Source organism: Felis catus, chromosome C1, assembly GCF_018350175.1.
Source record: "Felis catus isolate Fca126 chromosome C1, F.catus_Fca126_mat1.0, whole genome shotgun sequence".
Taxonomy (NCBI): Eukaryota; Metazoa; Chordata; class Mammalia; order Carnivora; family Felidae; genus Felis; species Felis catus.
Window position 1 is genome coordinate 55,566,414 of NC_058375.1, and position 14,410 is coordinate 55,580,823.

Sequence of the window (14,410 nt, forward strand, 5' to 3'; positions counted from 1 at the left end):
TGGCAAAGATTTTTTGGATATAATACCAAAGTACAAGCAACAAAAGCAAAAGTAAGCAAGTGGGGCTATATCAAACTGTGCAGAAAAGCTTCTGCACAGCAAAGAAAACAATCAACAAATGGAAAGGCAACCTATAGAATGGGAGAAAATATTTGCAAACCATATACTTGATAAGACTTAGTATCTAAAATATATAAGGAACTCCTACAACTCAATAGCAGAAAAACAAATAATCTGATTAATAATTGGAGGAACTGAATAGATATTCTTCCAGAAAAGATATACAAATGGGCAGCAGGTACATTAAAGGCACTCAACATCACTAATCATCAAGGAAATGCAACTCAAACCCAAAATGAGATATCACCTCACACCTATTAGAAAGGCTTTTATAAAAAGACAACAGATAACAAATGTTGGCAAGGATCTGGAGAAAAGGGATCCCTTATATACCATTAGTGGGAATGTAAAATAGGGCAGTCATTAGGGAAAACATTATGAAGTATCCTCAAAAATTAAAAATTGAACTACAACATAATCCAGCAATCCTACTCCTGGGTATATATCCAGAGGAAATCACTATCTTGGAAAGATACTTACACATCCATGTTTATTGCAGCATTATATACAATAGGTAAGATATGGAAACAAGCTAAGTGTCTGACAAGGTGAATAAAGAAGATATGATGCATACGTGTGCACCCACACACACACTGGAATATTATTCAGCAATGAGAAAGAAGGAAATTCTGTCCTTTGCCACGTGGATGAATCTAGAGAACATTATGCTAAATGAAATAAGCCAGAAAAAGAAAGACTAATACTGTATTGTATCATTTATGTGGGGAATCCAAAAAGTAGTCAAACTCATAGAAACAGAGAGTAAAATGGTAGTTGCCACGGACTGTGGGGTGGAGGAAATGGGGAGATATTAGTTAAAGGGTGCAAACTTTTAGTTATAAGATGAACAAGTTCTGAGGATTTAATGTACAGCATGGTGATTCAAGTTAATAATAATGTACTATACACTTAAAATTTGCTAAGAGGGTAGATCTGAAGTGTTCTCACCAAAAAAAAAAAAAAAAAAAAAAGTAACTATGTGAGGTTATGGATGTGTTAACTTGATTTGAGTAATCATTTAATACATACACACACACACATATATATATATATACACACACAAATCATCATGTTATACACCTGAAATATATATAATTTTGTCAATTTTACTTCAATTTAAAAAATTATTATTATTATTATTGCATTTTTCATTGGTCTTCTTTTCTTTGAATCATTAAGGGCTTAAGGTCCAAGTCTTAAGGTATAGAAGAATTGATTTTTCCTCTATGGGAAGAAAAACCGTCCTCATTCCTGCCCCTTATAGTTAAATTTGCATAAATTAAATATGTACATCAGCAGACATATCAATAATTCCCTCCAACTGTCTCATATTTCAGAGTTGACTAGGAAGGAAACTCCCCTTTATATCCCTTCATTTAAACTTTTCCTTGTCCTTATTGTGTTTAGTATTTTTTCAATGTTTTAAAATTATCATATATAATATACTCACCCTAAAAACAGGGAGTTACAGAAAAGCAAAAGGAAGAAAAAAAAACTTGATAATTTGATAATCAAAAAAGCCACTATTGAGATTTTAATGTATTTTTTCCACCATGGTTTTGATTGGCTTGTATAGTTGAGCTCTAGTGCAGTGGTCTTCCAAATATTTTCCTTAAATACTCTTAAAAGAAGCTTTTAAAATTATGTACCCACTTGTATATTTTTAATTAACATCTAAAATGTTAAACATAAGTCTAAGTAAGTTTATTTCTTTTTAAATAAACAATAGAAATTATTAAACATTTTAGACGGTGAAGTAAGTTCAACTAAGCTGTAATAGGAACAAATATGCCATGAACTACCTTATGGAATAAAGTACATTAAGTCTGAACAAAATCAAGTAAAACTTTAACCATGAGTTTTATCCAATGTGTCTAGAAAAAATATGACAGTCCATCAAAAATTTCATTTACATTCAAGAAAATAACCATAAGTCCTCCATATTGCTTCTGATGCCTGGTAGTCAGACTATTCCAAAAGAGATCCAAATATCCCCAAACTGGCTAAAATTCAGAGTATCTCAACATGAGCTGAAATACAAGTATTTTGGTAAGCTTCACAGGCAAAGGCTAGAGAAGCCTTAAGTATTTAAAGCCCCTTACTAATTATCCATAGAGGTCTCCCTGAAACCAGTATTTACATTTATCTGTTTGTTTGGTTCACTGCAGCTATTTATACCCAGGGTAATTCAGCACGCTGAGATTTGGCATGGAGGGATACCATTCTTTATGAAATGAGAGGATGACTACTGTGAACCCAGGCTCATTCTCAGAGGAATCAAATTTAGGAAAGGGTACGTAATGGAAATTGAGACTCTGGAAATTGACCCCCTTAAAAGTATATATGCAATCTAAAAGCTTGAGATGTGCACTGAAAGTTTTAAAATCATCTCCACTTCTTAGCATTCTTAAGTCTCTAACACACTCATAAGGAAGTAAGGTAAAGATGACCTTTAATGCACACCTCACAGGAAATAGCAATGATTCAGCCTGTAGCACCCATTCCTCCGACACAGCTCAATGTGCTATCAGGTGCTTGATGCTGAGAAGAATCAGGCAGCTGCAGGTAGGTACCATCCTCTGGATGAGTCATAAGATTTATGGTATTCATTTCTCTTCAAAGAGTCTACATATCTCTTTATGAATAATGGGGTTATTAATTCAGTGGTTGAGAAAATTAATAAAATGACACCTCATTTATCTGGCATATGTGAATAATGAGCTCTTCCAGGTAAGACTACCCTCAAGATAATTAAAACATAACTTCAAGGCCTTGAAGTTAGAAAAATAAGTTCGATATTTTTTATTACAAGCTTTCTGAAATGAATAACATTTTCTGTTACCTTCTTAAAGACTGTAGAACTAAAATTGTACTTTTCATAATTACTCAGACTTGTGAGTGTTGAAAAGTAGGGCAGGCTGAGACAGTGAGGTGGACCCCACTGGTGAAGCAAAGTGGATGTGGTATGGTACACTTCCATTGGAGGATGATGGGGCAGCAGGAGAGGCAGTTGAAAGAGTTATGCTGATACCATAAAATCAAGTTCAGAGGCAAAGGTGCGAGATCAAACTTGAGGGACCAGGCAAGAAATTGAGCCCGAGTCCTTGATTCACATCAGGTAAACTTTATCCTACAGGAGCTGGTGTTCAGGCCTGAAGCTTGCAAAAATTTATTCTTTTGCATTTTAATTTTTAAATTCTGTCTTCTTTCCCACTTAAGGATCCTCGAAAGCTATTAACATCTTCTCTGTAGCCATAGCCTCAAGTACAGTGTATGCTGGTACCTAGAAGACACCCAAGAATATGCAGCCTCTTCATTGGGCCTATAACAACAGAAAGACAGGATGTCACAATAAATTAGCAAAATAAGTCTTCACTTCATATAGTCTACAGTATACTGGAAAGTACAGAAGAGTTCTTTATCCTAGGATCAAGCTCCTTAATATGGTATATACAGAAATACCTTCAGGCCATGAAGGGTGGCTCACTGCATATGACCATCTGCAATCACAGTGGGCTTTTCTGCTCTCATCCTCAATTTCCGGGCACCCATCCATGCAGCTGCCTCTCTCTTGGTTCTTTAAAGAAGAAATTGGGAGGAGGAAGCCACTTCCCTAGTCAAACATCTGTTAAACAATTAGACTTTTATTCTACAAAGAATTGGGGAGTTATTTCAAAGCTGTGGTTTGCTTTAGGAAAAACAAAAAAAGCCATCCTCTCTTGCCCCTTTTTGTGTTGCTTTTCTAAAGGCCCTCTTCTGTCATTTTGGTTCCATTTGTGCCTATCCAGGAAGGAGGGTGGATATGTGTCTTGTCCCAGTTGGGGAGTGAGAAGGGATCCTTTTCACCCTTTACCCATTGTAGTACAGTAAGCCCTCTCAAATGGGGGCATTTATTTTACACCCAGGTGTAGAGAGGACCGGGCTGTACCACTGCATCCTACATACCAAGAATTGGGTAGATATGTACAAAGCATCTTCCCCTGAGCATACTCATATATCAGGGGACATGCTCTGGCTCTTATGGGCTGCTTCAAAAACCATCTCATCCAACCACCCACCATTTTCCACACCCTTCTATAATATTGATTTATTCCTTTAGTACAGAAGTGCTAGATCACCATACAACATCTTAAGCCTCCCAAATCAAGTCTACCTAATGGGATTTGCATATTTAGTCATACCTCCAAGGGAATGTCTCAGGAGCTTTACACACTGTAATATTCAGTCACTCACCCCTACTAAAGCTACCACAAAGAAATGCAGTCATCTAAGGAAAAACAGTGTACCCTCTATGCAAGCACAAACTCAGGACAAGTTTCCTACTCCCTTTCTCTAACCAGATTACTAGCCCTAAACCAGGCCTATTCAAATCGCTGGGGCTGCTATATCACTTCCCTATATACAGGCGGTAGGTTTTCCATCTCTATTCAGAGTCAAGAGTCACTAGGTTCCCATTTCAGGGGTCAACAGTTTAATCCTTGTTCGGCCCATTCCCACCCACATATGGCATCTGGGTCCTGAGGCAAGATAGAGCCCTCTAGCCTGCTCCCCAATGGGTAGACCAGTGTTGTAGGCAATAGCAATTCCTGGTCTTGACCCAGCTATACATCTTAAACTGGGAGATCCTAACTAATCTACTTCGAGGAGTTCCTTCTAGTAGCCAGTTAGTTTATGACAATGTGTGTTGCCTATGGACAGGGAAAATGGAGATATTTTCAATCCACAACAAGCAGGTAAATTTACAGAAAGGCACAATTATGTAAGCACTATAGTTCTAACTGTTTCCTTCTGTTCTACCTTTAAGTTCCCTAGGGAGAATTTTTTTTTTAAGTTGGAAAAAAATCTAAAATGCTGCATTATGATGTATTTGCCTTGATGATGTGCTAACTCACAATATACTTACTAATTTAATATGGTATGTTTTCAGGATATGCATTTTATACTCAATCACTCTTTTCATTCCCCTCAGCCCACAAACGTTCCAAACTTTTACCAAATACCAGAGAAAACTTAAAATAGTGTGACTTTTAGGAAACAAACCAAGTTTATTACTTATATACCTATAAGAGAGTGATAATATATCTTCCAAAATGGAATAATTTTGAAAATAAAATGGAATGTTATATATAATTACCCTGGGACAAGTGTAAATTAGTGTAAATTATAAGTGTCCTCGTATCCCCAAATGGCAACCCTGCCTGTAGAGAAAAAGCCAAGACAATGGTCTTCATGCTTTCTGATTAGCAAATGAAGTCAAACCACTTACATATGGGATTTTATATAGTTGATCTTCTTCGTTCCCTGATTCCAAATTTGGGAATTCATTTGCCAGCTAAAATTTACTTGTAACCCCCAAATCAATACTTGCAGCATTTGTCAGTAATTTGCAGACATGTGCAGAGTGGTGAAAAATTTGAGTCACCCAATGTACAAGTCCCTAGCTAAGAAACTTGTTTCAAATCTCATACTATAAACAAGTGTCCTTTTGGAGATCTGTTTAGTGCCACATTTTTTCCTATTTTGTACTTTCCGTTTGCGATTTCACTGTTTAAAATGGCTCCCAATTTTAAACACTGTCTGGTGTTTCTGAGCACAAGAAGGTTGCAATGTATATTACAAAGAAACTCCATGTGTTGGTGAGCTTTGTTCAGGCATGAGTTATGATGTTATTGGCCCTGAGTTCAGTGTTAACGAATCAGCAATATAGATTAAGTAAGGTGTCTTTAAACGGAAACACACATACAATAAGATTATGTATTAATCTGTTGATGAAAATGTAAGCAGGGAAAAACAAATGGAACATTAAAATAATTAATTGGGGGGAGCACCCAGGTGGCTCAGTCAGTTGAGGGTCCAACTCTTGATTTCAGCTCAGGTCATGACCCCAGGGTCATGGGATTGAGCACCACGTTGGGCTTCCTGCTAAGCGTGTAGCCTGCTTGGGATTCTCTCTCTCTCTCTCTCTCTCTCTCTCTCTCTCTCTCTCTCTCACCCCCGCCCAACTTATTCTCTCTCTCACCCTCTGAAATAAAGAAAAAGAAAAATATTTTTAAAAAAGAAAATAAAATAATGAATCAGACTTAATCAAAATTAAAAGTTTCTGTTCTCAAATGACATTGGTATGTCAAATGAAAAGGTAAGAGACAGACCAGGACAAAATATTTGTACAATGTATATGTGATAAAGGACTGGTTTCCAAACATATAAAGAACTCTCAAAACTCAATAATAAGAAAAACAACAAACTAACGAAATGGATAAAAGATGTGACTGGACTGTTCACCAAAGAAGAGGCACCACCACCAACCCCCATTTAAAACAATAAATAAATCTTCATTTGCACAAAGCTCCCCATCAGTAGCATCTTCACTGTCCAAATTCCTGAAAGATTAGCCAATATCCTCTTTTTTATTTTTTATTCTAACTCATTTTAGTCTCCTTTCTACCTCCATTTCTTCTCTAAAACTCTTCTCAGGGAAGACTAACTATTGTCAAATCCAACATTTCCTTTTAGTTCTTATCATATTTAATCTCTGACCATTGGACACTGGCCACACACTCCTTGTATCTCTTCTTCTTGTCCTTTGGTCAAGATTTCTTGGTTCTGTCCACCTGCTCCCTTCCCTTACGATTCTAGATGTGCTAAGTTTTCTTATTCTAATCTCAGTTTTAAAACTGCTGACATGCTGAAATCTTCCAAATTTAGATCTTCAGCTCAAACTTCCCTCCCAAGTTTACCAGTGTCTACGATGGCCTCTAGACAGTTTTCTCTGAATATGTTGTAAGCTCCTCCAAATCATCATGACCAGAATCAAACTCATCACTTCCCTATCACTCCTTTTGTGTGCTCAGTTAATGCCCTTATCTACTGGGTCAGCAAAAATCACCACGAGAGTCATTCTTCATGCTCCTGATTTCTTAGCTCCCAACAAGTGTTGTTTACTGCACAACTGCAGGGGTCGCCATTTTGTCCAATCTGCCTCCACATAGCTCCCAATGCTGTTTCTTCCTCTGAGTTCTTGCTGCCATTGCTTTGCTTTGTGCCCTCACCAGCTTCCGATTTTCAATAACTTAAATGGGCTCTTTATCTTCATTCAATGCTCCACACAATAATTAGAATTACCTTTTTTTACATTTTTCTTAACGTTTATTTTTTGAGAGACAGAGACGGAGCACGAGCTGGGAGGGGCAGAGAGACAGGGAGTCACAGAATCTGAAGAAGGCTCCAGGCTCTGAGCTGTCAGCAGAGAGCCTGTCACGGGGCTCCAACTCACAAACCACAAGATTAATACCTGAGCCGAAGTGGGACACTTAACCTACTGAGCCACCCAGGCGCCCCTAGAATTATCTCTTTAAAATCCAATCTGATTATGTTATTTCTCTGCTTACCAATCTTTGCTATCTCTGACTGACTTCAAGACAAAGGTTAAACCACTTAGCAGGAATACAAAACCCAGTAATCACATTCTGCCACTGGCCTTAATTTTCTAGCTCAAATCCTATTCCCTTCAACTAGCTTGTCCCAAAACATCTCTATTACTTGCACATTCTGTTCTCATATGTGAAATGTTTTCCCACACCCTTTCCTTCACAGCTTGTCAAATTGTTCCTAATCATTGACATCCAGTTGACAGTCCTTTCTTTTGTGTGGTCTTCAAAGATACTCATTCTTATATTCCAATAATTCTCAACCCTGACTGCTCATTATAATCACTAATCACATGGCAGGGAGGTGTAAAAATATTGATGCCCAGCCTTCACCCACAAACATTCTAATCTTCACTGTCTAAAATAAATCTGAGCATAGAAATGTTTTGAATGTTTCCCCAGAGTATTATATTATGCTAGGTACCAAAGATATAAAAATTGAAAAGGCAGGATGGAGTTTCTGGCTTCAAGAAGTTCATTGAAACAAGTAACTTAACTGTCATTTACAATAAAAAGAAATACACAGAGTGAAAAGATACTCAAGTAGAAGCAACCAAGGACATGGGAGGAAAAAGCACGCCAAGAAAAGCTCTTGGTGAGGACTTCTATAAATGTACCAAATATTTGGTAATTTTTTATTTGCCTGTAGAATCCTGTGATAGTTCAAAACAACTGATCTACCATTTAATCACTTTAAACAATACAACAAAAGAGCTGTTCAGTAATTAATCACCATCATATCCTTAATACCCAGAACAATGGCTGACACATATTAGATACCCAAAAATGTTTGTTAAATAAATGAATGGTCAATGGTAGCATTTAAACTTTCTTAAGAAAATGGTTTATAATAAATATCAATGTTAATTGCAAATTAAAGCTAAGCATCATATTTTTGGTGTCAAAGATTCTGACAGATAGAACCTGTATAGGGGTTCTACTTCTTGGACGAGACAGATCATTTTAAATTAAGCTGAGAAAAAAAAGTACTGACAAAGCAGTTCACTTTCAGTAATCTGGGTTTTCCCAAATAGTGACATTAGAGCCAGTCATTTTGAATTGGACAGTTTGAGTTCAAGAGTCTGAAATGTAGGTCAGGGCTTTGCTAACATTTCCATTTGCCTCATTGCTGAAAATCTGAAGTGATTATTGACAGACAGTGGGGAAAGAGGACATGATGCAGGCAACAAGGTAGCAGCCTGGCTCTGAAGTGGAATTATGTGCTTCAAACAAGTTAAAAGGTAAACAAACCATGATCATCCAAATGCTTAAAAACAGCTATATTTTCTATGGAAATACATGGCACAGGTTGTTTTTCTCTTTCTTTCCTTTAAAAAAATTTTTAATGTTTATTTATTTTTGAGAGAGAGAGAGAGAAAGAGAAAGAGAGAGAGAGAGAGAGAGAGAGAGAGAGAGAGAGAGAATGAGCTGGAGAGGGGCAGAGAGAAAGGGAGACATAGAATCTGCAGCAGACTCCAGGTTCTGAGCTATCAGCACCAGAGCCCTACGTGGGGCTCCAACTCACTAACTGAGAGATCATGAACTGAGCTGAAGTCGGACGCTAATCAACTGAGCCACTTAGGTGACCCTCTTTCTTTCTTTTTTAATGTTTACTTATTTTTGAGAGAAAGAGAGCACACACGAGAACACAAATGGGGGAGAAGCAGAAAGAGAGGGAGAAAGAGAATCCCCAAGCAGGCTCCTTGCTGTCAGCAAAGAACCGATGTAGGGCTCAATCCTAGATCATGACTTGAGCTGAAAGCAAGAGTCAGATACTTAACTGATTGAGCCACCCAGGGGCTCCGGTTGTTTTTTCTTGTAAGTTCTTGCGATATTTTATAGAGTGGTTACAGATGAAAGTTTATACTCAAATGTTGTCTGATACTATATCACTTTAAACAATTATTGTTGTATATATTCTATTGGGGTGAGTAGTTAACTTCTAACCAGGAACATTTTAGATTTTGTTTTGCTTATTATTTATAAAGAGAAGACCTCATATTGCTAGCAAATTATGAAAGGTGTTCCTATATTCATGGGGGTCATGGGGACCCCAGGTTTTAAGAATGTTATCAGATATTTTATGCTATATGATGAGTCATGATTTTGTTTTGCTGTCTTATATGAAAGGCTCAGGTTTTATTAAACATAAAGGTAACTGAATAATGTTGGTTATTAAATAATAATGTAAAGTAACATTTAAATAAAAATGTAAGTAACTGAGTAAATAATGCAACTAGTCATAAACTAATGGTAATATTGTTTGGAATTTATATAATGTGTGTCTTTTGAGCTGTCTACAGAGGAAAGGAATTTTATATAAATTTAATTGGTGATAGCACATATACCTTTGTCTCACTTCATCTTTCTTCATTGTGAATGCCTTTTTCTGGAACTTCTGAACTTTTTGGCTTTTCCTAAGTTTAACTCATCAAAGACTGATATTTCTGGAACGTCTAAGGCATAGAAATCTGGCCAGGAGTGAGAGCAGAGATTTCTGATGAGAGAGACTAGATTAGAAGAAAGGGTATTTTATTAAGGGTCAAAATGTCCTAGTAAGGTAAATCCTAGTGACTTTTGAAGGGTATAAAAGACCATTCTTTTACTTTACTTTTCCATCTGTATCATACCTCCTTACATACCACTGACTTTTCTTTGCCCTGTTTGCCTCCCTTCCTTTCTCCCTTCCCCTCTTTTCTTCCTTCCTTCCCTCCTCCTTTCTTTTCTTCCTATTGAAATGTTCTCATCAAAGGCAATAATAACTGTTAGGAAAAAATGTAATGCCTTTATTATGGTTATTTTATTAAAATATTATAATTTAAAACTTTTTCATATTTTTTCTAGAGGGCAACAAAAAGCTATTTCCTGCTTTCAGGCATGAATCAGGTCACAATTCAATGGGATGTGGTAATAGCTATTTACATATTCTTCAACTGGTGTCATGGAGGTATAGTATTTTTAGTACCTATTGCTTTCTTTTATTTAAAAATATGTTGAGTGGTTATTGTTTTCAAGGCACTATTCTAGGGTCTCTGAAGAACCAAAAATTAGATTGGGAAAAACTATATGCACATAAATATTATATGGAATGAAATAAAAGAGTCCAACCGCCCCCCTAATGGCAGAATTCCTTTCCCTAATAAACAAACTTCTAACTCATATATGCACATTTCTATGAATAAGCATATTATTCTGAGTTGGCGTGTTCTATCTTTGAACTGTTACAATTGTTATATGATAATCCATCAAACATTTGAATTTAATTCAACTCCACAATTTATTTGTTGACAGGCACTATGTGTCAGGCACTGGGCTAACTAAGCCTTTTATTTCTCACAACTTCATGCAATGGTATTGGCTATTATTATTCCTATCTTATAATTCACACAAACATCTGGCATTATTACAGATACAAGCATAAGCAGCTTTGAGGAATCCAGGAAGGGGATTGTCAGAAATTCAGGCATAATAGCCTTGACATCTGAGAGTTTTTACTGGGGACTTGGTGTCCTGGGCAGGGGGTAGAAATTTATTTAGTGGGAGACAAGCAACACTAAGGTAGGGTTCTAGACCTGGAAGGAAGCTTTGCAAACCATGCAAATTACTCAGAATAGTGACAAAAGCAACAATGTCTTCTGTAGGCTGGAACACAACTATATTGGTAGTTATACCAATATATTGATATATACCTCTATATATTGATATAGAGGTAGCCTTGTCATCAGAACTAGAACCCCTCCAGCAGGATATCAGACACTGCCAGAATCAGGCCAACCACTATCCAAGATTTAGGAGATTGAAATATGCAAACGATAAGTAGGACTTCTGTTGATACATTCAAGTAATTAATAGAGTGTAGAGAAATAAGTCAGGCTCCTCTGACATGGCATTAGAGACCCTAGAGCTGTCCATTAGATATTATTTTATATATTTTGTTCAATCTATGAATAGTTTTAATATCATCCAGACTACATTTTTTCCAAATTTTCTATTAACATGGTATGTTCCCCTTTTCAATAGCTCTGCTGAAATAATAATAAAGTTTAACATTCCTCTGACCAATCTACTAACCCCATTAAAAAGAGAAATTAACATATAACTTATTCTTACATAATCTATGTTGACTCTCACTGGTTACAGATTTTTTTTTTTTTAGGTACTGAAAAATCATGGACTTACTAATTCATTCCTGAACGTAGCAAAGCTCGGTGGTCCAAAGTTTCTGGGGTTATTCTTTATTCTGCTTTTGAAAACCAACATTTGTCCAAATCTGAAGTCTTCTGATATTTTTTTACATTTTCTGTGTATTCTCAAACACTACTCACAGCAATTTCATGATAGTATTCACATATTTTTTTTAAGGTGCTGGAGATGTAGTTTGTCTAAACCTGAATTGTTGACCTTATTGAAAGTAGTCAGATGTTTCCTTAAAACTTCCTTTTCTTATCTTTGGCTTCAATTTCCCATTAAAAGTGATGGAATTATTTTTATCACTATTTTTAACATTTAAATATTTCCTATTTATACCTAAATGTTCGTTATGTAAATGGAAATATTCAATTACATTTATATTATGCAAGTTAATTCTTTAAGCATTGTAGTCCATAGCTAAGGACCTTTTAAAATCAAATAATTACCTTGATAAGATTGGTAAGATTCTAGGATGTTTTAATGCAAGTATTTCCACAAAAAGACAATAATAAATTTTCCTTGATGTGAGTTTAATTTAACTGATACTGCATTGCACTGTCATTTGAGTTTATGAAAATGACTTTTAATTATTGCTTGGGGTTATAAAAGTAATACATTCATTATATAATTTTTAAAACACAGAAATATGCAAGTAAAAATGAAAAAACTAGACTAACACACACAGATTATCATTGTTAAAATCTTAGTGTATTTCTCCTCATTCACTCTATTTACTTCTGGTACTAAACCTATTATTAAGTGTGTTGTTTTGCAAGTTACTTTTTACCAAAATACATTCTGGACATTTTCCTATATTATTCCTATATATTAAATTAATGATGAATTTTAAGTGGTTATCAAGCAATAGATTTTTGTCATTATAAGAGTATGGTTTTACTCATTAAACTCAAAATTTTGTGATAAAAGTAGCCATTATCTACAGAAGAATGACAGATTGATGGAGTGCCTAGAGAATGGGGTTTGGATTCTGCAATGCCAGGTGTTATTTCTAATCTTACCTTTGAAAAATGGCATAGCCTCATAATGCGTCAGTTCTCTACTTTAAATAAGGAGAGCTAATTATATTTGCTCTTTAGACAGAGTAGCTTAAAGGCAGACTCCAGTTTTGTATCCTGTTACTGAGCATCCACAGAAGCCTGCTAAAAGTACATTATAATAAACTAATCAATGGAAAGATACAGTTGGTCCTAAACTTTTTTCCAATGGAAATCATTTAATTAATAGGAAAAGAATAAAATTTAAATGCAACAGCATATTCATCTGACTCTCTTGCTTTAATGTTTTACATGGAATTTTTTATTTTATCTATTTGTTTCCAGGAATTACAAATATAAACTGCTCTGGCCACATGTGGGTAGAACCAGCCACAGTTTTTAAGATGGGTATGAATGTCTCTATATATTGCCAAGCAGAAATTAAGAACTGCCAACCAAAGAAACTTTATTTTTATAAAAATGGCATCAAAGAAAGATTTCGAATCACAAGAATTAATAAAACAACAGCTCGGCTTTGGTATAACAACTTTCTGGAGCCACATGCCTCTATGTACTGCACTGCTGAATGTCCTGGATATTTTCAAGAGACATTGATATGTGGAAAAGACATTTCTTCTGGATGTAAGTGTTGGGGTGCATTCAAAATTCAAATGAAAGCTAATCTAGCAATTAACTAGTCTAAAATCTTGTCTAAAAATAGAGGCTAATTAATATAGTTTACTTCTTGTACTAGTTTAATATAAGAATTGCAAACTGAAATGTTTCCGGGGGCCAGGTTAGTGAAATAAAGGAGTTAAGGAGGCTGGTGGGATCCGTGCAGAGAGAAAAGCACAAAGAGGTCTACTGGCGAATAGCCACTGCCCAGCTCCATCATTTATAAGGATCTGGTTTTCCTAAATCTTTTTTTTTTTTAATGTCTATTTATTTTTGAGAGAGAAAGACAGACCATGATCAGGGAAGGGGCAGAGAGAGAGGGAGACACAGAATTTGAGGCAGGCTCCAGGCTCTGGACTGTCAGCACAGAGCCTGATGTGGGGCCCGAACTCACGAATGGCGAGATCATGACCTGAGCTGAAATAGGACCCTTACCCGACTGAACCACCCAGGTGCCCCTGAATCTTTGACTCTTTAAGGGAAGACAGACATGTGAATCTTCAGTGTGAACTCTACACTTCTACAGCACTTCTACACTTCTATTCTACACTTCTACACTCTACAGCAACTTTCAATGTTGCTGATGTATTCAAAAAACAAATTTTCAACACCAGCCTGTCCAAACACAGCATACATGAGGGGCAGCATCCTCAGATTTTTAAGTATTGCTCTTTTCATCTGCTTTACACTTATGTTTTTTGTTACTTGCTTTCCAAAATAATAGCCTCAACCTTGAAGCAGATTCCATAAAAAAAAATTCTGAGACTAAGATTTACAAAACAAAAGCAGTTGCAAAACTAGCTTTGTGTGCCTGCTATACTTACCAGCTGTGTGACCTTGGGCAAGTTAACCAGTCTGAGCCTTGATTCCATGTCTGTAAAATAAGGCTAATTATTCTGGCTGTGGTAAGCAGCAAATTTTAATAAACTACTTAAAAGCATGTTATACATTTTAAAGTGCAACACCATTGTGCAGTGTGGAGTCTTTGTCATGCTCCCTTCC

The 14,410-nt window shown here is 36.1% G+C and overlaps 1 protein-coding gene across 1 annotated transcript in view; it reads left to right on the plus strand.

Annotated features, from left to right (window-relative positions):
• Positions 1–8,670: 8,670 nt before the first annotated feature.
• Positions 8,671–14,410, plus strand: part of IL23R (interleukin 23 receptor) — a 60,539-nt gene continuing 54,799 nt past the window's right edge. Inside the window, exons 1-3 of the mRNA XM_023258809.2 lie at positions 8,671–8,788; positions 10,392–10,494; positions 13,079–13,375. Coding sequence (XP_023114577.2) covers positions 10,425–10,494; positions 13,079–13,375 — 367 coding nt within the window. The 5' untranslated portion in view covers positions 8,671–8,788; positions 10,392–10,424. The remainder of the gene's footprint in view (positions 8,789–10,391; positions 10,495–13,078; positions 13,376–14,410) is intronic.